Source organism: Engraulis encrasicolus, chromosome 4, assembly GCF_034702125.1.
Source record: "Engraulis encrasicolus isolate BLACKSEA-1 chromosome 4, IST_EnEncr_1.0, whole genome shotgun sequence".
Lineage (NCBI taxonomy): Eukaryota > Metazoa > Chordata > Actinopteri > Clupeiformes > Engraulidae > Engraulis > Engraulis encrasicolus.
Window position 1 is genome coordinate 36954019 of NC_085860.1, and position 23973 is coordinate 36977991.

General features: G+C 41.7%; 2 protein-coding genes across 3 annotated transcripts in view; one reads left to right on the plus strand and one right to left on the minus strand.

The window, feature by feature from the left end:
* Nucleotides 1-5165, minus strand: part of LOC134447725 (ras association domain-containing protein 8) — a 22985-nt gene extending 17820 nt beyond the window's left edge. Inside the window, exon 1 of the mRNA XM_063197339.1 lies at nucleotides 4710-5165. The gene's annotated coding sequence lies outside the window, so the exon portion shown is untranslated. The remainder of the gene's footprint in view (nucleotides 1-4709) is intronic.
* Nucleotides 5166-8710: 3545 nt separating this feature from the next.
* Nucleotides 8711-23360, plus strand: kras (v-Ki-ras2 Kirsten rat sarcoma viral oncogene homolog). 2 transcript variants are annotated; one of them, XM_063197342.1, is made up of 6 exons: nucleotides 8711-8985; nucleotides 10285-10402; nucleotides 13853-14031; nucleotides 19264-19423; nucleotides 21579-21710; nucleotides 22063-22146. In XM_063197342.1, the coding sequence occupies exons 2-5, from the start codon at nucleotides 10292-10294 to the stop codon at nucleotides 21702-21704; spliced, it is 576 nt and encodes a 191-aa protein (XP_063053412.1). In that variant the 5' UTR covers nucleotides 8711-8985; nucleotides 10285-10291; the 3' UTR covers nucleotides 21705-21710; nucleotides 22063-22146. The 2 variants fall into 2 exon arrangements, with proteins under 2 accessions (XP_063053412.1, XP_063053413.1); XM_063197343.1 differs by lacking the exon at nucleotides 21579-21710 and having other exon boundaries at nucleotides 8713-8985; nucleotides 22063-23360.
* Nucleotides 23361-23973: the final 613 nt, after the last annotated feature.

Genomic DNA, 23973 nt, shown 5'->3' on the forward strand with positions numbered 1-23973 from the left:
ATATACAGCCAGAATAACTTCATCCCAAATGTGGTTGTATGTTTGGCTCTGTATCCTCCATCACAACAAAGGCATTACTTGCCTTCACAAAGACATAAACTGGTAACCAAAGACTTAATTCATTTATTTTGTATTGCTTAAACACTTCAATGGCACAGAAACACAAGCCAGACTGTGGGATCACAGACAGTGTTTATGTAGCGAGTGAGAGGGTGCAGAGTAAAGCAGAGGAAGAGTATCTAGTCTAGTCAAGTCAAGTGTACTTTATTGTCAAAAATCTATGAAACAGGGTTAGCACAGAAGTTTGAAATTGCGTTTGACCAGTCTCCAATGTGCAGTTTAACTAAAACATATAAATAAGACATTATCAATAACCTCTCTCTCTCTCTCTCTCTCTCTCTCTCTCTCTCTCTCTCTCTCTCTCTCTCTCTCACACACACACACACACGCACTCACACACACACACACACACACACACACAAACACGCACACGCACAGACTCACTCTCTCTTTCTCTCTCTCTCTCTCTCTCTCTCTCTCTCTCCCTCTCTCTCTCTCTCTCTCTCTCTTTCTCACACACACACACACACACACACACACACAGAGTGTAAGACTGACATACTGATGGACATGGCACACTTTCTCCTTACACTTTTGACTTGACATCAGAGCTGTAATACACCTATCCGAGGAAATAACCGTAAGTAGAGCGGCCGCCATTAATGAAGTGCTTCCTGAAGCAAACTCGTATCTGGACAGTGGAGAAGTCCCTAATTGTATAAGCCAATAGTAGCCAACTAGAACTAATTTAATTTACCTACATATTGACCACTTGAGTTTCCCCCTGTGGGATAATAAAGTTTACCTTGACCTTGACCTTGACCTTACATATGTGACTGTTGAAAGAAGATCCATGACTTTGAAAATGAGACATTTAGGAGCTTTGAAAATCTATAAATCGTTGAATAACAACAATAACACAAGGCTAACTATCCGGCTGGATAGCTAAATCCGAATATGTAGTGTTGACAACAAACAATTCACACAACCATTTCACAAGCCCAAATTACTCAACATTTCGCTGGTAGATCAAGGAGGGTCTTGGGGTTGAAAAGAAGGCATTTTTGAACTTTGTAAGTGAAACCATAATTTATTAGCGAACCCGTTTTAGTGAAATGCCAGATAGCCCGCACATAACCAGGTCTATTCAGTACAGCTTTACATGTCCTTCTTAAATTAAATGTTTCATTAATTTATAAATTCTATGAGTTCATGATATAAGTTCATCAATCACCTGTGTCCACTGTCTGACATCATCTATCCATGAAACTTCATTCAAAACTTAATTCAGGCTGTCATTTCAATGGTCTCAGTCACCTAAATTTATAAGCGCAGCAACTATTTATGAATGGCATAATGGGCTTAATGAATAGAACGGCACTTCAGCAATGGCTGCAGCGCACGATGGCGCCGCCCATAAATCGCTTCTCAGATCGGTGTATAGGCTACAGAAAACGGACAGCATGAGAAGGTTCCATAAGTGTGTGGTGTATACATCATCAGGTCAGCTTTGGCTGGGCCCAGGGCAAAGTCATCTGAAAGGGCCCCCCATCCAATACATACAATGCTATGAGAACCCAATTCTGCCCCCCCTATCTCCCTGGGCCCAGGACAACTGACCCCTTTATCCCCCCGTGTCAACTTCCCTGTACATCACCCCTTGACCGCTTTCTAGTGACAACAGAAGTATACCCATGACTTCACATGGTTGGAAACAGGCAGATCATTATTTTGTGTTGAGCTTTATATTTTGACCACGCAGTTGTGCATGAGAAGAAGTTTTCATCCATGTTTCAGTGCACGACTAAATGTCATTACGGCCCTATGACCTCCAAAGTCAAGCACCACTACCGTAATCCCATACACAATGCCTTTCAGAATTCCAGCTTTGCACATTAAATTTCATTTCTGAGTGCACACTAAGTGGTCCCTGATTGGTGAGGCCTAGCCACTGATTGGTGAGGCCCACCCAGAAATGAGGCTGCCTTTCCCATTTCCCAGTGACAACTGAAACAGAGGGGAACATCATGTGATGGAGTCAGGCTATTACCCCTTGACATTTATCTACAGAATCACAATCCCCAAATGTGGAAATCTGCAGCCAATGGGCTCATAGGCACCAACTACTGAAAGACATCCATGCATGTAGATACAAATGTGTTACACATCATGGTCTGTGCCTCTCATAGACTTCCTTTGACAGACAAGCACAAAGAGTGCATTCATTGGCAATAATATGCCAATTTAGATCTCTAAAGTTTTAGACTTTTTCTCCATGACATTTAGATGCAAGAGGAAATGCAAGAGGAATGCTGCTCCCAGTCAGCCTGTCCTCCATTCTCCATTCTGATTGCTCATTTGACATTGATTACCAATTAATCATGTCATCGCTATACATGTGACATGTGTATGTGACATCTAATTGGGCCTATACCTCCTTAGAAAGTGCTGGACCACTGTCATCAAAAGGACAAGAGTTACAGTTATTATGGCTATTGTCTGCGAGATAACAATCCTTTGAACAGTTCTAGCCTTCTACCACATCAGATGCTGTAATAAAGTACGAAACAGTAAGCAGTGATTTTATGGTCAGGCTGTCTTTACCCCCTTGGCTTTTATAATCTTGTGCAAGGTTGAGTGGACATAAGATATCCATGAGCAGCAGACCATATCCCAGTCTGAGAACATCAACACCAAATCAAAGGCAGGGCTAAAAGTAGAAGAAAACTAGGATTACATAACCTTACTTGATGGAACAGATAATCTGGGCACAGGGGAGATATGCTTCATTGTCAGTGAAGGGTGTTAAGAGGCATGCACGAACCAGTCTACAAAGATGGTGTCTTCATCTTGCACCATGACAACTAAGAAAAGAGCAAAACACTGCACTCTAAGTGAAACGTATTGGAGCCGTGCCAAAGATAAGGACAATCAAAGTCATCTCTCTAATCATTGAACCCTGACAAGGTTTCATGGGAAAATGTGGAGAAATGTCACTGCCAGTATTGTACAATATATTTTCAACCAGCCCCTGCTGTCTCATTGCAGTATGGTGACTCACCGCATACAGTAGAACAAGAGGTATAGAGAGGTGGATTTCAGTATAATGCTTCTCATAACACACAGTAACACAATGTTCTCCTATAATATCTAGGCATCAACACTTGCGAATGAATACATTAGGCTTTGCTGTTCATTTCAACTTACAGTAAAGCGGGTAACTTTGCTGTGGATGTTTTCATACAAAATAAGCAGCTACGTCAGTAGGCCTACCAGGGGTACAAAAAAAAAAAAAAACATGACCCTGGTATCAAGGTACGCCAAAGCTGACATCTGCTTTATGTTTCGATAGGGCGAAAAGCTGCTGCCTAACCCCAAGGCTAAGGACAAGACCTCCCAGTTGAAGTCTAAACAGTCTGGGTGTTATATTGTGTGGACACCAGGAAAATATTCTGCATACCTGTACTAGGCTAGCCATCCAGGGGGACAGGTCTAAGTTGGGAAATATTTCCCCAACATCCAACAAGGTTGTCCTCACATTGCCCTGCTTTACTTTCGTAAATGTAATGCAAAGTCATAACTGTGTGGTTTATGTGCTTTATTTTATCAAGGGCTGGTGATCCTGGTGTAAAACGCACTAGTGCACAAATAGATGCAGTTTAGTGGCAAAACGGTTATTTTTGTTCATCACGAGCTTCTCCAGTCCATATAGTATAAATGTGGGGATTGGAATGGACTATCTGGTGGCAGAGCAAGCCTGGCTCCTGCATGGGACACCTTACCTATCCTGTCTCGCAGAGAAGTTGGGCTGAGAAGTTTTAATGAACGATTTCTTTTCCAGAGTCTGGAGGTCAGCAGCGGTGGAGCGCTAACATCTGGACAGCACGTTTAGCAAGGAATAATGCCGCCTTTGTTCCGCTGCCATGGCTGAGACATTCAAACTGACTTTGAAGTGCCAGCCCCCCAGCAGGACTACTGCAATACTATCATACAGCATGCTACTATCATACACTATGGTAGTATGTTCATGTGACATCAAAACCACCGAAAACATTCAATATGACAGTAGAGTGTACATAAAATGACCTACTTATGAAAGCCATCAAAACAATAATATGGATATTTCAGCCTGGGCCCCATCGGTTCGTTAAGTGATGTCTATGTTTATTACCTTTGTAAGATTTGATTTTCTGTAGAGTAAGATGTTTCTCGGCTGAAAGTAGCCCAAATAAAAATGCACACTGATGCACATATGGTGGTACAAACAACAAAATGATTTTCAGGCACACATTGTGTTAATAAAAGTGACTGGTTTGTCCTGACTTTATTTTCTCTATGGCCTTGATCAACGTGTAAGTTGATAACTTAAATAACACTCATGGGACCACCGAAACGTACCATTCAAAAGTGCGCAATGTTGTGCAGAAAACAAACTCTGCACCGCCTCGCTCTACATCACTCTTACCTCCATCCTTAAACAGTCGATCGGTCTTTTTTTCTCGACAAAGTTTTCAGCGAAAATAAATGTCCATAATTCGTTGTTTATCTGCCTTTGAAGGTTTTCGCATATATTAAAACTACACAATGACCAAAGTACAAGCTGAACTGCAGTATGCACTATCCCCGGTATGATAATAAGATGCACTTACCTATTTTTTTCTTTACTGCAGATGAGGAAAACAACCAGCCCCGCTTTTCTTTTACTGAGCGAGTCTTATAGTGCGCGTTTTCTGATTTCACTTAATGAGACAAAGTTGTGCCAACTGCCCGTCATGACGCCTGTCGAGGAGGACGTTCCGGCGTCTGATCAAAATGCGCAGACAACTTCTACACGAGTGAAGTTTTCAGTCATCGCAGCCTAGGGGATGCAGTCCCACAATCAGTCAAGCAGCCCGAAAAAAACGGTCCTCTCATTTCGGCAGTCTTTACAGGACACCGCAAGGCATTGTGGACTATTTTAAAGCTGTAATGTACCCAAAGACAAAATGTGTATTCTAAACAGGTGACAGAAGGAGCGCATCAAGCAAACATACGGACCAGCAGTGTTGGTGATAATAATAACATATGTATTACGTGTATCTATTGTATGAAACTAAGTGGTAAATAAAAAAGAAGAAGAAACGATATGATAAACTTTCCTCTGTTCTATTTCTAACTGGCTTTTCACTTTCGTGGCATGCATTTCAGTTAATGTTGATTTTGAAAGATTAACTTTCCATGTTACCTTTAAGACCTTTTTTCAAGTATTACAATCCGCTCAAGACAAGGACTAAACGATGACGAAGAGCAAACCGTCACTATGGGGCACAGCGATGCGATGGCTATGAGTTTATTGAATGAAACGATGAATACCAACCACTTCATTGAACCGGCCTGATCCTTTATCGGCCTATGCGCAATGCATTGCAATTATAACTTGTTCGATTTCTCCAAGTCCCCGCACAATGTTTTTTTGTGAAGCAAAGTAAATCAGATGAATTTAATTTGCATTATGATACAGCTTTATGTACATATATTTGTGGGATCATACTGACCCCTTGTGACACCAGCTTGGTAAGACGCGTAACGTATCTCCCAAGCGGTCATCTCCACGCGTCCCTTCCCCCTCCAAACAAACAACAACAGCATAAAACAACATCAAAACAACAAAAATGCAAACTTTAGAACTATTTTAAATATTGTATATCCACTGAATATTAATAGTTTGAACACAAATTCTGGAAAGTATTTGAATGACCTATTTTTTTTGGCGCGTAACGCAAAGCGCGCGCTTATTAACAAACATTAATAACCAGTGCTTAATTTGTAAATCACAAGGTACCGGAACGCAAAACACATATGACATCACAGCGACGATGAGTTGGACTGAGGTCCCGGAAAGCACAGAAAAACTATTATTACGCAAACGAATAAAAACGGGGGAAAAAATTAGATGCAATTCCCTGCATTTTAACGACATTGAGTCCCATGTCAGCTCATATCCATACTTTTGTTTCTTAATACAAGGGACGATTGGCAATCCAATGGCTATTTTAAACAACAGCCATAGCCTATTAAATGCTGTAATGACAAAAACCAATATTTTTTGTTTGATCGCTAACTTTATGCTTAGTAGGCCTAGTTTCGTGCAATGCATAGAAATTATGCTTTCCCCATGAGGTGAAAAGAAACCGAAGCGGTCTTCTACTAGTCTACCTGTTGAAAGGACAGTGCATGGCTGTCCAATTCTTATCCTTTCCTGTATTCACATAACGTTGGCATAGGCCTATTAAACGTTAAATCCACGCTTTATTGGCGACTTTGTTGCATATAATTTGGCTAATCCGCATGCGCTGTTGCGATATGCCACTTCATTGTTTCAAGGGCTCGCGCACTGATGGTAAGCGAGCTGCGATTTTCAGGGCTTGCGCACTGATGGTAAGCGAGTGGCGATTTTCCCGGTAGACTTGGCTTTTCACACTGACTGTCTGCTCGCGCTGCGGTCCGGTTGAAAATCCCTCCGACGAATGTTTTATTTGGAGCGTGTAGGCCCTATTTGAATGAAATATCACCTTGTCTTTGCTGTTTTCGTGCTCACATTGACTTGTGAGCAACTGTCGGGTCTTGGGAGAGAAGGAAACGCGCGCACACTCATGCTGAGCGCTCGCCAGCCGAGGAAGATCTCATCCTCTCACCCAGGCTGTCTTTTTCGCTAGGCTACATGACTGATCAATGCACCAAACGCAGCCCAGGTGCCACTAGAAATTAGTATGTCCAAAACCTTGTGTGCCGACCAAAATTTGATGAAAACTTTTAAACAATGTTTGGCACAGCCAGGCTTTCCATCTCATCCGCGCATATAAACAAACAACGAGAGGGGGACAACTTCACGTAGCCTACATTTAGTCAGATAGTAGGGATGGAAATGCCTAGTAGATCTATAGTTATAATTCTTGCGCACATCAGTGTCTGGCTTTAGCATTCAGAAATGGTGGTCTTCTCTGCGCGCACACTTCATGGTTCCTTCTCGCTTGCTCACTCGGCTTGTGGTTGTTGCGATCCTGACAGTCTCAACCCCAATTTAGGCCTATAGGCTGCTCGGTGAGATGGGACATGTAGCGAACATGGGATAATGCTGCGCTCTCACTCCTGAGGAGGCAGATATAGTCCGTTACAATATAGTAGCCTCTATATATTTTTTTATTCATTCACGAGAGGTTCCGGATCAGCCATAATAAGTCCCGGAACACAGGGGGGTCAAAATTACGAGGTGGGGGATCCTGTTCCGGCATGATCCGGCTCAAATTAAGCACTGTTAATAACATCAAATCATTAATAAACGAGGGCGCCCATGGCCTCTGTAGAGTGGGTAAAGAAAATGAGAAACCTACCTATCTCACACAATGTAGCCTAGGCTATCACCGAATTCCTACCATCTGTTAAAAGTACAGAGTCGCAATGGGATAGCTGTGGATCCGTCCAGGACAACAGATATCCTCCCAAGATCTAAATGGGGGAAAATGTAAACAATTATGCCATGACTAAAAAAATACGTGTAGGCCTATGTATGACTTTATACTTGGGCCTACATTCCTGGAGGTTAAACCCAACAGGGATAGGTATTTCAAATTAGGTTGTTGAAAGCGGTGGCCATGTCGCCAAATGTGCGTAACGTAGATATCAAATGATCAATCACAGTTAACAACAGACTTGCTTGCAGTTAACAACAGACTTCCCAACACGTTCAGATCGGAACTATTGTGTAAAGCAGCACGGGATTCCCCAGGCTACTATAGGCCTATTACCTTTCTGCAAACCGTAATAGTTGCTCTCTTCAATTGTAAATGTGGGTGTGTAGGTGCCTGTCTACATTTGACCGACTATATTGTACAACTGTACGGTTGTATTCTGTGAACTTCAGCAGACAATGTAAAAGACTTGGGATTCTTTACAATTTAGGACTCTTACATGAGTAGCCTACTGTCGCACAAAATGATGTATTAGACCCATGTAATGAACTTGAATACATTTCTTGAAGTCGGCCGGTCGTTCCAAACGATTATGTTTTGCGACAACCTACTAGGATAATGCTGTTTGGGGTGACAAATAATGTGTTGATATTGATAGTAGATTATTGACTGACTGGGGCTTGTCCAATCATACACTGGCTTAACCGTGACGCCTCCTCGCCGCGTCCCAGTTATATTTAGAGCCTATTTAAACCCTGAATCGGTCAATGGCTGTCTGCAAGTCCGAGGTAGGGGGTGACCCGACAGTGGAGTTAGAAGCAAAATGAACTGCTATTTGAGAAGCTGGTTAGCAATACACTTTCTTCCCTCCTCTCTCTGTCTTGACAATGATATTTGGTAGCCTATGCATAGCCTATAATTTATTTTAAGCATCCGGTCATTTTGACCATTCTGCGCGTTTGTCAGGACTTCAGTGTCAAAATATCGACTTGTGGTCTGAATACCCACAGGCTGCCCATAGAGAGACTCGTCGCAATGAAAGTCGGAGTTCTTTTCTTCTTTGGAAGAAACAGGACGAGGTAGTCTTCTATCCCGTTGGTGTATGATAAGCGTATTGACTCAGCAGACTTCCCCTATCAAAGGCAGCTGGAATTAGGAAGCTCGGGTAAGTGCTCTTTGCTCTACGCTACGCTGTATCCGCCCATATTTATGTACAAGCCAACCTCCTCCGTCGTGCCGAAAGAGAGAAAGCAGGCCAAATGGGGGAGTGCTAGCGAAAAAATAACTATCAATGTGATTGAAAGGCATACTGGCCTTTGTACGTCCTATATGACAAATGATTAGTAGGCCTAAACCTTCACGGAATTACTGTTCTAATTGTTTACATTTATATTCAAAGATGGCGAGATCGTGTCAAAGAAGACAACCGAGAGCTTGAGTTATTGGTTATTCGGACACGGAACTTGGAACACCAAAGGTAGGCTAAAGGAAATAATCCTATATTTTGTTTACCGTTTATGGGCTACCGTGCACTGTAAAATGATTAGGCTACACAATGTAACTGTGTTACATTTTGGTCGGATACATTTCGAACTATGGCGTGCAGCGGTGAAACACATTTGTTCTGATGTTACGCCCTGATGTTAAAAGTCCGAGGCCCTGCAATGCAGTTCATTGCGGTGCTCATGGCGGTGGTCTCACCCTATGACAAACCAATGGAATCTCTACTCTAGGCTTAAATAACTACCAGGTTATTGTGTTCAAATGCCTGCTTGACGTCTTGACACCCTAGCTGGTAGTAAATAAACGAGACAGCTGATGGGTAGGCCATGGACCTCGTTTTAGTCTACTCAAGACCATGGCAAGAACTATGCTTGCATTCATGTTCTTGAAGAATCTGATGTCGAATGTATGCGTATAACTGCAGGCCAATGTGCTGTCGTAGTCGATGGCTGGAAATATCCTAAAGTAACTACAATGTTGACTAACATCGTAGTTACATTTGTATAATACAGTATGAGGCGAAAGGGCATAACCTTGCTGACGAGTGGCTACTTGGCTTAGAGGGTTTCATTCAACCAATCATTGGTTAGCTTTCATTTTCTCAGCTGTTTGAAGTTTGAGGTGCAGGGAGGCAATAGCTTGCAGGATCATCATACTCTATCTGGTGCAGTCAACATAGTTGCTCTCAATATGACAAGTGGACCAGTCATGCAGTTAGTGAAACTCAATTAGCCGAGAGACCTTTCACTTAGGCCAGCAGTTGCAATCCGTTTACGTTAATCTGTAGACCAATAGAGTAGGCCATGCCAAGTAACACATCACAAGTTTAATTGAGGGGTACTACAGATTACACATGATTAGACTCGTTTTGAAATACTTTTCATGCAGTATGGTAAACTTGGTTAGTCTAAACTGGCTTTAACAGACATTGTAAACAGTGATACATGTTCAGTGTTGCAGTGTAAATAGCCTAGTATAAGGAAATCAGGTAATGAAGGCCTACAGTCAGTTGTGTGGAGTGTTGGACTTAAACATATTGTATTGTGGTTCAGATTTGACGTTTGATGCCTATTAATTGCTTGTCTTTGCAACAGCTTGGGTTTAAGATTATTTTTCAAAGTGATCGGCTTTACCGGCAGTAACAGCCTACAGTTATAATGCACTATGACAACCCTTATACACATACAATGGTGCACTAGCATAGGCCTACACTGTTTTTTTAACTATGTATAAAGAATTACTCATTTTCAGAACTTGTTTTCCTCCGCTTCAGGTGAAAAATGACAGAATACAAGCTTGTGGTGGTGGGAGCTGGTGGTGTTGGAAAGAGTGCCCTCACGATTCAGCTCATTCAGAATCACTTTGTGGACGAATATGACCCCACCATAGAGGTAAGGTGTAAAAATGTGCTTCTCTTTGTCTTTCTGTCTGTCAAGGAGTGACTCGGTTGGCTTCTCACAGGCCTGTGAATCTCATCCGTGTGTAGCTATTCAAAAAATGTCATGTAAAAGCACCAGTGATGGCTGGTTTTTCTGGTTGAAAACAGGACAAGTGCCAAGCCGGCCACGCTCGAGACTTCACCGTCAAAAGGGGATTGTCTCACCTTTCGCATATAAGTAACCCACGTGATGTAACACCAATGCTTATTTAGGAACCAGTTTCAGTGGACTAGCCATTATCTTCAGATGCAGAACAAATGCAATGTCAAAACCCTACCCCTTGTACTCAGTGAAGTATATACTAAAATGAAACAAGCGTCACATAAAATATGGCACAGTGAAAAAAATGCAGTGTTAATACAAGACCTGGAGTGTTCATTTAACTCCTTGAGTTTATTTGTTCCCAGAGTGCTCTCTAAGGCTTGAATTAGCACTGCATTTTTACTATTGCCTCTTTCCCACTGCTGGTTTTCTGGTAGGCCTACAGTTTGACACAGCGGGACTTGGCCGCCACTTTTTGCTTTTTGAATAGGCATGACACAGCTCAATCGTTAAGCAAAAAGTGGCGGCCGAGTCACGCTGTATCGAGATGTAGGCCTATCAGAAAACCGGCAGTGGAAAAGAGGCATATGTAATTCAGATGTAGGGCCAGGCTCAATACAGTCTTGCCCCTTTCGCTACCACTAAATGTTAGACTGGTTATCACCAGACTAAATCACAAGTTAACTAGATCGAAACAAGCGCACAAGGCAACATGGGAATTCTCAGGCCAACTAAATGTCTTACTGTGTAATTTCATATAATCTGTCTGAAACGGAAGCATTTATGAAGGCTGTTTTTGCGACAATGTGTTTGACAGGCAGAGGTGTGGGGTGAAGATATCATTATTAACAGATGTGGTTAGCATGCAGGGATATGGCATATTTTGCAGATTTCACCTGTATTGCATTTCCTTCCATGGAATGCTACATATTCTACCATAATTTCATGTGGCCCTACTTGTCCTAAAATTAGGGACTTTCCCTGAGACTAAAGGCTGCTCTGCACTGCATTGTGTTGCTTTTATGTAGGGTGTGAATCAGTGCATGTGGACATTGATCGAATGAAAGGCATGTATCATCCTAAGCTGTCCTGTAGCTTCCTTTCAGTCATTCAACTCAACTGGTACCCATACAGTTCTATTTTTTATTTTTTTTGTTTTTATTTTACCTTTATTTAACCAGGGAAATAAAATCACATTGAGAATAAAATTCTCTTTTACAAGTGAGCCCTGGCCAAGGCGGCAGCACACATTACATTTACATTTACAGACAGGACACAGACAAAACAGAATAGATTTAGTTTCCATAGTATAGCCACATGTGCCATGAGGCCTATTTGACATAGTTCCCAGTTCCCACATATTGCTCATCCTGCCTTGGAAAAACTGGTTCCACGCCGAAACTGTAAGCTTACCTGATACATGGGTGACTGCTGAAGGGCCGGAGCCACACCTGGTTGTCTTGCTAGCTGTGTACAATCAAACCTTCTGCAAGTACTTGGAAACGTGCAAATGCAGAAGAATTTCCATCTAGCTGTTATGTTAGTAACAACCATGCAATTAATCAAGCCTTTCCAATGTTAGGCATTGTGCATAATGCATTTCTTACCACATCGCAACTCAAGGTGAGGAGCAAAAAGTAAACACATTATAAATAAAAAATATAATGATGTAAAACGAAACACCAGCACACAACCTTATGAAGCAGGAGACGTGATCCTATGAGCATGATGGAGTAATATAAGGCCAAGCTCCTGCTATAAGACCATTCTACTGGGAAATCCTCTGTCAGTTAAAGCAGTGTAAGGGTTTTTTTTATCAACTGCTTATCCTCATTATCCTCCCTGGCCTATTATAAACCCACAGCACAAGGGCATGTAGAGGGCATGGTCGTGACCCGGCAATGTGCACCTTACATTCTGATGTAGAACAACTGTTTGGATGAGGAAGTGGTGGAAATGGAGGCAAAAAATATTATATCACAAGACCGAGGAAGACAATTAGATTTAACTCACATTCCTTGTGTTGCCGGCATTAAGCACAGTATTATTAGGTTATGTAGATTGTTTTGTATCCTTACCATTCTCTTGACTTAGGAAGTGGGAATTATCTTTGCAGAACTGGCAGCTTTTAAACTGAATGTGAAAATTCATTTTCCAATGTCAAAGTGTTTGTAAATGATAGCACTGGCTGCAACAAAATTAATGGATCCATAACTGTGACATGACCCACTTTTCGTCAGGTGATGTTTAATGAACTAATCCTTTCACAGTGTGGTCTCTTTGTGTTGATGGGCCTGTTCACTCTTTATTGAATAGACCCAACTACATCATAACAACACTGCTATGACCTTATTGAGAGCTTTATGTAACAGATTAATTGTTGTTGTTACAATTTTGGTGACAGTAATGTTATAACAGAGGCTTTTCGCAATGGGATTAAGACAGTTTATGCATGTAAACTTCACATTCACAAACCGCAAAAATACACAAAAGATACAAAAAGGAGATGTCAGCCTTCGAGCTCACCAGTTTCATAAAAAAGATTTGTGTTACATTTTTGTTAGTCAAGGTGGTGGGTGGGCCTAAGGTGGGTTGGTTAGCCAGTATCAGAGACATGTTACTACAGTGTAATGATTGTAAAGGCTATGTTTTGCAGAAACTACGAAATCCTGTAACGCAAAATACTTCAGAAATTACTTTAGAAAATACTTTGGAGATACTTTAGAAATTACATTTGCAAGATGTTTATTGCCAAGTTGGTCGTCTAATCTATAAAGTGTCTGTTAAGTGTGGAAACCCTACTGCAGGAAACACCACTCCCCTGCATTTTACAGTATTATCAGCTGATTATTTGATCCAAAGCGAATTAACTCTTATCTCAGTTCTGGGAATATGAAAACCTCTGTGAAACCTGTGGCTTCGCAAACCTGTAATTTCCCTCAACACATCTTCACAAGATGCCCACCCTACACAGTGGACCACCATCCACTACTTCTGCTGCTTCTAGTGCCACTGCTGGGGTTATTTAACCCTTTATGCAGAGCTTATGTCATAACCTTACTGGCACCAATATTGTAATGAATGACCAAGTCTTCATCTGTTACTCAAGGCTCTCGGCAATGCCTAGCCATATTTTTTATGACGTAGTTGAATCTCTTTAGCGGTGAGTAAAGAGGCACATCAAAGGGTCCATCTGCACAAAAATGCTACGTCAATCCAGTTCTTGTAACTCCACCTCACCATTCTTACCATGGACTTAGACACCTCCCTTGTCAGCCGTTATCACTTACATACACATCCTGTCATCCAGCATGGCATCGCGCTCGCTCACGGCTGCCCTATCTTCCCATCATCCTCTAGGACTCGTACAGGAAGCAGGTGGTGATCGATGGGGAGACGTGTCTGCTGGACATCTTGGACACAGCAGGTCAGGAGGAGTACAGCGCCATGAGGGACCAGTACATGAGGACCGGGGAGGGCTTCCTCTGTGTCTTCGCCATCAACAACACCAAGTCCTTTGAGGACATTCACCATTATAGGTGAGGGGACGGAGGATGAGTGGATGACGCGGGTGTGCATGGCTCTAAATTAACACCAGCCACCCGGCCAAATGTTGGGGAAATTTCAGTTCTGCTGCTAGAAAAAAACAACTTACTATCCACTTTGAGCCGTTATTAGCGAGTGTGTGCTTGTCTGGTAAGATTAACATCTACAAACCATTTTGGCCGGTGACAATTTTTTTTAAATTTAGAGCCTTGTTGGTGTATAAAGTTAAAGTAGCTGAAAAAGAAAAGGAAAAAGCCATATGAGGTACTCATTAGGTACAGAGGAATACCGGGTGCAATAGCTGTGTAATAGCTGTCTTATTTATTAAGGCATTTTGATGCATTCAAAAACAAGTATTTAATAGCATTAACTAGCAGATAAACCTGTGCTTTTAAAATATCAAAGGCTAGTGTTGAATATGAACTAATCCAAGCTGTCTTCTAATATGAAACGAAAATGGCTATATGCTGTCATTTTGTCGTGACAAAGTAGCACAGGGTTAGTTCTCAAAATAATAATTTTTTGACTACAATTACTGAACCCAATACACCTGTGAATCACCATTGAGGGCCTCTCTCTAACCAGCATCAGTTGACATTAGGGTAGAAGCTGACCAGTTAAGAAGGATATTTGTGAAACCCAATTTGTCAGACAGACAGCATGTTAATGGCAATATATAGAGTAACCACCATTGTAATAATCAGATTATTTATCTCCGGTAACACTTTATTTTAGGGATACATCTATAAGCACTAACATATACAGCTCCAGGCCACTTTATTACAATAGCATGAAAAAGTTGATTTATTTCCATAATTCCATCAATAATGTTAAACTGTCATGGATTGTAGATTCATGGTCCAGTTGTTTAACTATTCCAATCATTCATTTTTTTCTTTTTACATATTTTGGCCTTCCAGCTCAAAAAACCCATGAATTGGGGAATTCGCAGCATTAGAATATTGTAATAAAATCATAATTTTCTTCATCAAAATTCGTTTCTCATCAGTGCACATCAAATCGTTTGCTGACCTGGTGTCCCACACTTCACTCTTCAATATACCCGTACTGTAGATATCCATGCTACGTTTTGGTGTTAACTCACCAGTTTAATTCTAACTCACCAGAAATAAACCCCCATTCATTTTCAATGGGGTTTCATTTCTGGTGATTTAGAATTAAACTGGTGAGTTAGCGCCAAAACGTGGCATGGAAATCTACAGGGTATATTGAAGAGTGAAGTGTGGGACACCAGGTCAGCAAACAAGAACAGCTGACAACAAAGCATCAAGGATATCTGGGCTTCCATAACTCCCATGCACTGTTTCTGCCATTGACCTCAATGTTAAACGCATCATGGCCGTTATTAAGACAGAGAGAGTCCTAACCAAGTATTGAACATTGCATGTTATGTAGAAAGTACCAAATTTCAACTGATTTGATGTGCACTGATGTGAAACGAATTTTGATGAAGAAAATTGTGATTTTATTACAATATTCTAATGATGCGAATTCCCCAATTCATGGGTTTTTTGAGCTGGAAGACCAAAATATGTAAAAATAAACAATTTAATTATTGGAATAGTTAAAAAACTGGGCCATGAATCTATAATCCATGACAGTTTAACATTAATGATGGAATTATGGAAATAAATCAACTTTTTCATGTTATTCTAATAAAGTGGCCTGGAGCTGTACAATGTTAATGCCTGCATAAGTAACTTGTAAGGCATTTACTAAGCAAACGCTAAGGCCTACTAGGTCCTTACTAAGGTTAAATTGGTAATAAATCCCTTATTGTGCATGAACAAGACATTTGCGAATACATGCCAAACAAATGTTGCGTTGTACATGCCTTACAAGTTACTTATACAGGCACATTGTATGTATTAGTGCTAATAAATGTATCCCTAAAATAAAGTGTTACCTTATTTTCTATACCAGAGAGGTCTTATTCCACGATGTTCCATCGTGGTTCAACATGAAGACTTCATAACAAATGCATCAGTACTAACCATGTTTCTGCAATGCTTCAGTACTAACATGTTGTAGTGTTAACTCATTCCAAGCCTTAATTATCATCTGCCATTTGTACTTTGTGTTGGTTAGGTCTCAATACCATAGTTTAAAAAAAAAATCTTTTCAATACGTATAGCCAATACAGGGTTTGGGCTTTTGAACCTTTATTTTGATAGGGACAGGAAATGAGTGGGAGAGGGAGTGATGTGGTTGGCTTGAGACATGACCCGGGCAAGACTACAACCTACAGTTGGTCCCTTATGGGCAACTGCCCATCAAGGCCATAACGTAGGCAGTAGGCACCCTTTGATATTTGTTTCCACCCTTGCAAGGGTTCCCGAGAGGAGATCATGTATCTTTCATTTTATCCCATTAAAGTGTTTATGAAACGAAAACAAACTGTCATTCCCATTAAAGCCTTGTTTTTTCTGATAGCATCGATGAGACTTTGAACCCAATCATCCTGGAGGAACTTGTGAAAATGGCAACTCAAAGTGTGAATTCTGTGAAATTTGGTGTGACTAATGAGCTGGGCTGTGACATCATAGAGGGGAGTCCCAGGTTTGCTAGTATGGCGATCTGAGAAAACAACACACATGTGATGGACCCACATCTTATAAAGGAACCAAAATTCTGATACAAACATCAGCGTGTCGAAAAACCACACATCCAACCTCATGAGAAAAAAAAACAGCAGCAGAAATCTATTTCAGAGGCACTGATACATCTGCAGAAAGTGACATGTCTGACAGGCGAAGTGACGATTGTTGACATAGCCTGACAGTTCGTTTTGTTTATGGTTACGGTTGCTAAGGGCGCTTTGCCATGACCCACAGATGACATGGCGTGTGTATTTGTTGACAAATGGGGGGCATTTTGATTCAATTGCGCGATATAGTGTGATTGAAATGCATGTAGGCTACATGCAAAAATATCATCAACTAGAGAAAAAAACGGAGGTATTAGGCTGTTGGAAAAACGCCCTATATAGCCTGAGTCCTCAGCATATTCTTAGCATTTATCATTATTATTATTTTTTGTGCTCAAAGTCACAGGCGTCGCGTGTCCCTCAGCCGGACTCTGAGGACGAGGTGTGTCCAAACGTCAGCCACACGTGCACCACAATACTCAAAACAAACAATCAACGCTTCAAAGTAGGCCTACGCTATGTGCATCTCCGTTTATTCGCTAAGCAGTAGCAGGACTTTTTCTAGGATTTTTTGGCATGAGGGAGCATCATGGCAGGTTACAGGGGGTGAAGGGGGGTGTTCCCCCCCATGAATGAGAAATTTATTAGGGGCGCTCAAATATATATATATATATATATATATATATATATATATATATATATATATATATATATATAAAAATAAAAGTATGAGGGTGCACCCACGGAGGTATGAGGGTGGAGCGCCCCTATTTCCCAGTTCAGAAAAAGTCCTGAGTAGCCCAATCTGTGAGTTGGCTGTCCTCGACTGAGAGCACCACGCTGATGTGCGGATATCCTCCCAAAACCAATTCATTGACCAGTTGAATGGCAATCAACAAAAAGTGCATATTCCGAGAGCATTCGCATCGGTTTGGCATGTAATGTGCATTACCCTTTCCTGAAAACAACATACAAAGCAGATGGACAAGGTAAAACGAGTAGCCTAAAGCAAAGCAGTGCACTCACCTGTCTTCGTGCCCGAGCAGTTACAGGGGCAGTTTCAGTCTGCACGCCGGCGATGTCAATTGTTGGAACTGCTTGAGGCAATAGCATTCTCTTCAGTCCAACCATGCCCGCGACCTCCACATTTGTGGTGAAGCACAAGGGGTGGAAATGTGCCGAGCACAACAGTGACCACGAGCTTGCTTCAAAACCACGCATTGGATCCACAGAGCCCTAGCTTGATTTAGCCTTCTCCTTGTCGGCCACAGTTCCATCATTCTTCACAGAAGGGAACTTGTGCAAAGATATTCCTTCTGTCAAGTAGCCATTTTTGCAGCTGGCACCGTTCGGCCATCCAGCAACACACTGCTTGACACTGCGCTTTGTTTTGGTACTAGCCGCCATTGATCTGAACAAGGTGGAATGAGGTGAACTCACCCCTTCTATGTCACGCATATCATTTGCATAAAATTTGCATGTCACCAAAAAAACACTTTTTGGGAACGTTTTAACATGACTTTTAGGACAAAATATCACCCAGAAAATATCCCATTTTATTCACAAGGCTTAGAACTTTCAGAATCTGTCCTGGAAATGGTCAAATTCCTTTATTTTGTTTTCGTTTCATAAACACTTTAAGTTAATGGGATAAAATAAATTGTTCAAAGGTAAATAAATAACATCAACAAGTGTTCACTGTCCATAACATTTACAACCGGGAAATATGCCGCATTTAAATAGATTTTCCATTGAACCAAAGTGAAGATTACAAAGAGCCGAGACCAATTGAGTCTCAGGTTTCCAAAGCACTTAAAGGAAGCTGGCCTTTGGGAACCAGGATGTCTGGATGCCTTGACAAAAGAGGCTGATAGTATGTTGAAGGGTTTACCTACTTCCAGAGTGAATAAATAAAGTACTGTAAAGGTTACTTACCTTACGTGGCTGGAAAAGGGAGTACAGAAAATAGCCAGGAAAGGTCATGACATTGTCAGTGTTGCCCCAGCGCAGTGATGTGAAGACATCAGTTTTCATTAGCAGAACTGTCATTCTTAAAAGAAGTATAAAGTAGTACAAGTATTGAAACGTGAATTGAATGTATTGAACTGTAGGGAATTTTTAAAACAATATGTTTACAGTGGCACAAAGGATCTTATTTTTCATTGTTTTTTTTCCCCTTTATGTTATTTTCCTATTTCAGCCAATGCTATCATCACATTACATTTTGCAACTGATTATTAAACACAGCGAGCGATAGGTTGATAGGTTTTCACTTTCACATGAGATTGACGATCTGCATTTCTCAGTCATCACTGGGATCTAGATCAGTATCTGCAAAACCACAAGGGGAGTTCCTGCAGTAAGTGGATGACTCGTGTGTGTGTGTGTGTGTGTGTGTGTGTGTGTGTGTGTGTGTGTGTGTGTGTGTGTGTGTGTGTGTGTGTGTGTGTGTGTGTGTGTGTGTGTGTGTGTGTGTGTGTGTGTGTGTGTGTGTGTGTGTGTGTGCGCGTGCATGTGTGTGCGCGTGCATGTGTGTGTCTGCATTTGTGTCTACCAGGGAGCAGATCAAGCGAGTGAAGGACTCTGAGGATGTGCCCATGGTGCTGGTGGGGAACAAGTGCGACCTTCCCTCACGGACGGTGGACACCAAACAGGCCCAGGACCTGGCGCGCAACTACGGCATCCCCTTCATCGAGACGTCAGCCAAGACCAGACAGGTACAGCCACACGTACAGCACTCTCCTCCAGTATGCTGAAAAATACAGCACTCTTCTGTAGTATGCTCAAAACAAAGACAGCACTCCTATCTACATACGTACAGTAGTATGCTCAAACACACAGTACTCAGTTGTGGTATGCTCTAACAGACAGTACTGCTCTGTGATATGCTCAAAAAGACAGTATTCATTTGTAGTATGCTCAAACAGACAGTAGTATGCTGAGATAATGATAAAATGATAAATGATAAAACTCAAGACTGTTATCTATAAAATACTGTATGTAATGTGGCATTTTTCTCTGTTGATTTTCAAGAAGGTTCTGAAGTGGCTAGCTAACGTACAAAGCTTGTTCTAATAGGAAATTCTATTTCCGTCCCCTGTAAGGCTTCTGTTAGCTTTAAATGAAAGTGGGCAGCCTCATTGTTGGCTAAGTGAGTTACAGTAGTAGCAAGTTTACTGTGTATGCACATTTGTTGCTTATGTTTTTCCAGGTACTTCATCAATTTATTCCCGCGCACCCATAAACTGTTCTGGCTCATTATGCCCCCGCAGTCCTCATTATCAAAAGGCCCGTTTTTGTCTATTGTTTTTCCCAACTTAACACCCAGACCTTGTAAGGCAAACATGAATAAAAACCCATGAATATGGAACATTTGCGACAAAATGCTCCTGGCATTCAGGCAAAGTTTTTCTTGTGTGTGTGTTTGTGTGATAATTGAATCTGCAGATTAATTTAAATTTTAATTGAGTTTTCTTGGGTCAAAAACAAAAACAGCTTGAATGTATAAAGTGCCTTCCGTTCCCCCTTTAAAGGTAACAAACAAACCAAAGCGTAAACCACACACAAAATTAAGTTGAAAGACGAGAGAGCGCATTAAAGAGTGTAGAGTTTTGTTTGGATGCAGTGGTTTTGTGGTTGCGCAGCGATGCACCACTGGCCTGCCTGGCTGATTTGTGCTGGCATTTGCGCAGGCCGGGGTGGCTGTCGGGGTGGCCGGCGGGTAATTGATGGGCCACAGAGTTATCGCTAATGGGCTGTTTTTATTCATGGGCCTGTCGTTATCGTGATGCTCTTGCTCTTTCCTCCTGCGCCTTCACATTCATTTCCTAGGCCACTGGCGGCGTGGCCATTACGGGGTTATGTAACCACTGAGGCCTATTGATAAATCAAGCAAAAAACAATCACGGTCGAGCGAGGGGAATAAAAATCACATTCTTGGCCATCATTTCTTCAATGTGATCGGCGGGGTCATGCAATAAATAATCGGAGATTGGTGTGTGTGTGCGTGTGGATGCATGCGTGCGTGTGTGTGGGGGGTGTGTGTGGGGGGGGGTGTGTGTGTGTGTGTACTCCTGGGTGTGTGTAGTGTGTGTGTGTGTGTGTGTGTGTGTGTGGTCTGTGTGTTCTGTCCATGATCAGTGATGATCCTCAGTTTTGGATACTCATGCTGTTCATTGCTGCAGCCCAATCTCTCCTCTCCGTCTCTCTCTCTCTCTCTCTCTCTCTCCCTCTCTCTTTCTCTGCTCCTCTGCAGCGTTGAGATCTCATCTGCGTGCAGGGCTTGGGACAGAGTGATCCATCTCACTAATTTTCTTTCCTCTCAAGACTGCAGACAGCGAGGTGTCATTTGCATCTGCCGTTGTACTTGGCATCACGATAATCTCCCCTGCCCTTTAAATGCCATCCCGTTTTCTCCTCAGCTTCAGCCATTTTAATTGAAAGTGGGAGAGTTAATGTGGAGGATGCTGACAAACACAAGACGTGTAGTTTTCTGTCCTAGTGGGCTGCTTGCGTTGGTGTGTGTCATGGCAGCACAGCTAGAGATTTTTCACAGTAATGTTCTGTAAGTGTTTGTGACAATTTAGTTTCTCTAACAAAATCCACAGTTGTATGCTGCCTTCTATGCTTTGTCAGTGATAAAATGACTCCCAAGAACTCATTTGAACAATATTGCTTGCTTTGCTATCTCTGTTATAAGGCAATATCAACATTTGAAAATATTCTTCTTTTTTCTGAAGTCTAAGAAAGTTTGAAATGACTCTTCGTTGACTTTACAAATGGCTGTCTCACCATTTTAAAACCCTTCTCTTTGGGCCTGGAGATCCCAAGTGTTGCCCGACAATTGAACCGAGTTGTGTTGTTGCACTGCAGAGAGTGGAGGATGCCTTTTACACTTTGGTTCGGGAGATCAGACAGTACCGGCTGAAAAAGCTCAGCAAGGAGGAGAAAACCACGACCTGCCTCCCCATCCCGAAAAAAAAATGTGTTGTGATGTGACAGGGGGTAAGTGACACGTCAGCCACCCCCGCCCTGGACGTCAGGTGACTCTAGTGGGGGGGAGCGATTCTGGGGCAACAGGTCGTGGGGCTGTCTCCTGTACTCCTGTACGACAATCTACTGGGATCTGGTGGGCGGTGATGAGGTGAAATGGTGCTTGTTGATTCAGGTTTTAATTTGGTTTCCTCCTTCTACTGTGTTCAATTTCAAGGGTGGAGGGTTACTATTGACATGCTATCACTTGTGTCTTACGTACAATGTTGTGTGTTTCTATCTCTCTCCGTTTCTCTCTCTCTCTCTGTCTGTCTGTCTGTCTGTCTGTCTGTCTCTGCCACTCTCTCTCTCTTTCCCCTCCCAGGGTGTTGACGACGCCTTCTACACATTAGTTCGGGAAATTCGAAAACACAAAGAGAAGATGAGCAAGGAAGGCAAGAAAAAGAAGAAAAAGTCCAAGACAAAGTGTATACTTATGTGAATAATGCTTCCCTTTACAGTATGGCAACAGAAGAAATACGTATGTTCAAGAAAAACATTTTGTACATTATACTAAATTATAAATAGCTTATTCTGAATACAGTGCAGCAAGGAATCCCTTTCTCTTCCTCTCCTGAAATGCTTTCTGGACGCAGATAAGCTTCATTTCCTCTTTTGTGCCAGTTGCCCTCAAGTGTTGGTCCTTTGTCACTGTCTCAGCATTGTTAGATTGGAGTGGAAATTAATTTTTATTTTGTTTTTGTTTGTTTTTGAGTGGGAGTAGTCAAGAATGTGTTCTTTTTACTTGTGTTAGAAAAGAAATCAACACTTAAGCTGTAACCGCACGAACACACCAATCATGACAAGAGCGACAACGGCAATGGAAGTAATTGAGTTTGTATAGAGGACCTGGCAACAAAAAAGACAAATGCGATAAGGGCGACAAAAGGCGATTTGAGCGACACGAATGACAGTTAGTCGTTGAACTTCAGCAAATATTATGGTAATGAGCTATGATCAGTGTTGCCAGATGTGTCTGATCAAATCCCGCCCAAAAGGTTCTCTAAAACCGCCAAAATGTGCTAAATTCCGCCCAATTTCAACAAATTGTAAATTTTTCCCATTTTCACCCGCAGACGGCCATCCCAAGCAGCCCAATTGAGCGGGTAACCGCCTAATCTGGTAACACTGGCTATGATGTACTGTAGTTTGACAGCAGCCGTAGCAGCCAATTGGAATGTTGGAAAGCTTGCATTCTGCTTTAACAGTCAGACTGACACTTTTGACGTTTGTGTCATTCTTGCTCTGAAAACAGTCCAGTGACTCTTTGCAGCATTGGTCTCGTGGTGTGTTCGTGCGATAACCGTTTGAATCCCTGTGACTGTAAAATGGGTATGAATGGATTTTGTGTCATTTAATCTGAACCGTTTGTTTTAAAGGCAAGGACGAACTGCATTTAGTAAGTCTGAACATGCAACCATAACATATTGGAGAGGACCAATACTTAAGTGGGCTACATTCCTACATCCTTAGCACTGTGTACTTGGATACTCCTGGTTTGGGGATGAATGTCATGGACTAATGACTATGACTTGCTGTTCTCAGTTTGGAACTTTGAAGTCTTTTATCTTTATGTTTTTGGGGTGGTGATTCCTTTTTTTTTTTTTAAGCAATTCCCTGCTGAGATACAGTGAGGAGAATAAGTATTTGATCCCTTGCTGATTTTGTCGGTTTGCCCACTAATAAAGACATGATCATTCTATAATATTAATGATAAAATGTATTCTAATATAGAGAGGCAGAATATCAAAAAGAAAATCCAGAAAATAACTTTGAAGAATATATTTTAATTGATTTGTATTCCATTGAGGAAAATAAGTATTTGACCCCTCCAGTCATAGAAGACAAAATACTTGATGGCAAAGCCCTTGTTTTCTCATACAGAGGTCAGATGTTTCTTTCAGTTAATTACAGTCTTCGTGGATATATTAGAAAGGATTTTTGTCCACTTTTCTTTGCAGATCATCTCTAAATCACTTAAGTTGTATGACTGTAGCTTGCCAAATGGGAGCTTCTGTTCCCTTCACAGGATTATTATAGGGTTAATGTTTGGAAACTGTCTAGGCCACTTCATGACCTTAATGTGCTTCTGCTTGAGCTACTCCTTCGTTGCTTGGGCTGTATGTTATGGATTATTATCATTTTGGGAGGCCAATCCATGACCCACCTTCAGTCTAGTGGTGGTGGGAAAGAGGTTGGCATGCAGCATTGTACGTTTACATGTCTCCCTCCATCC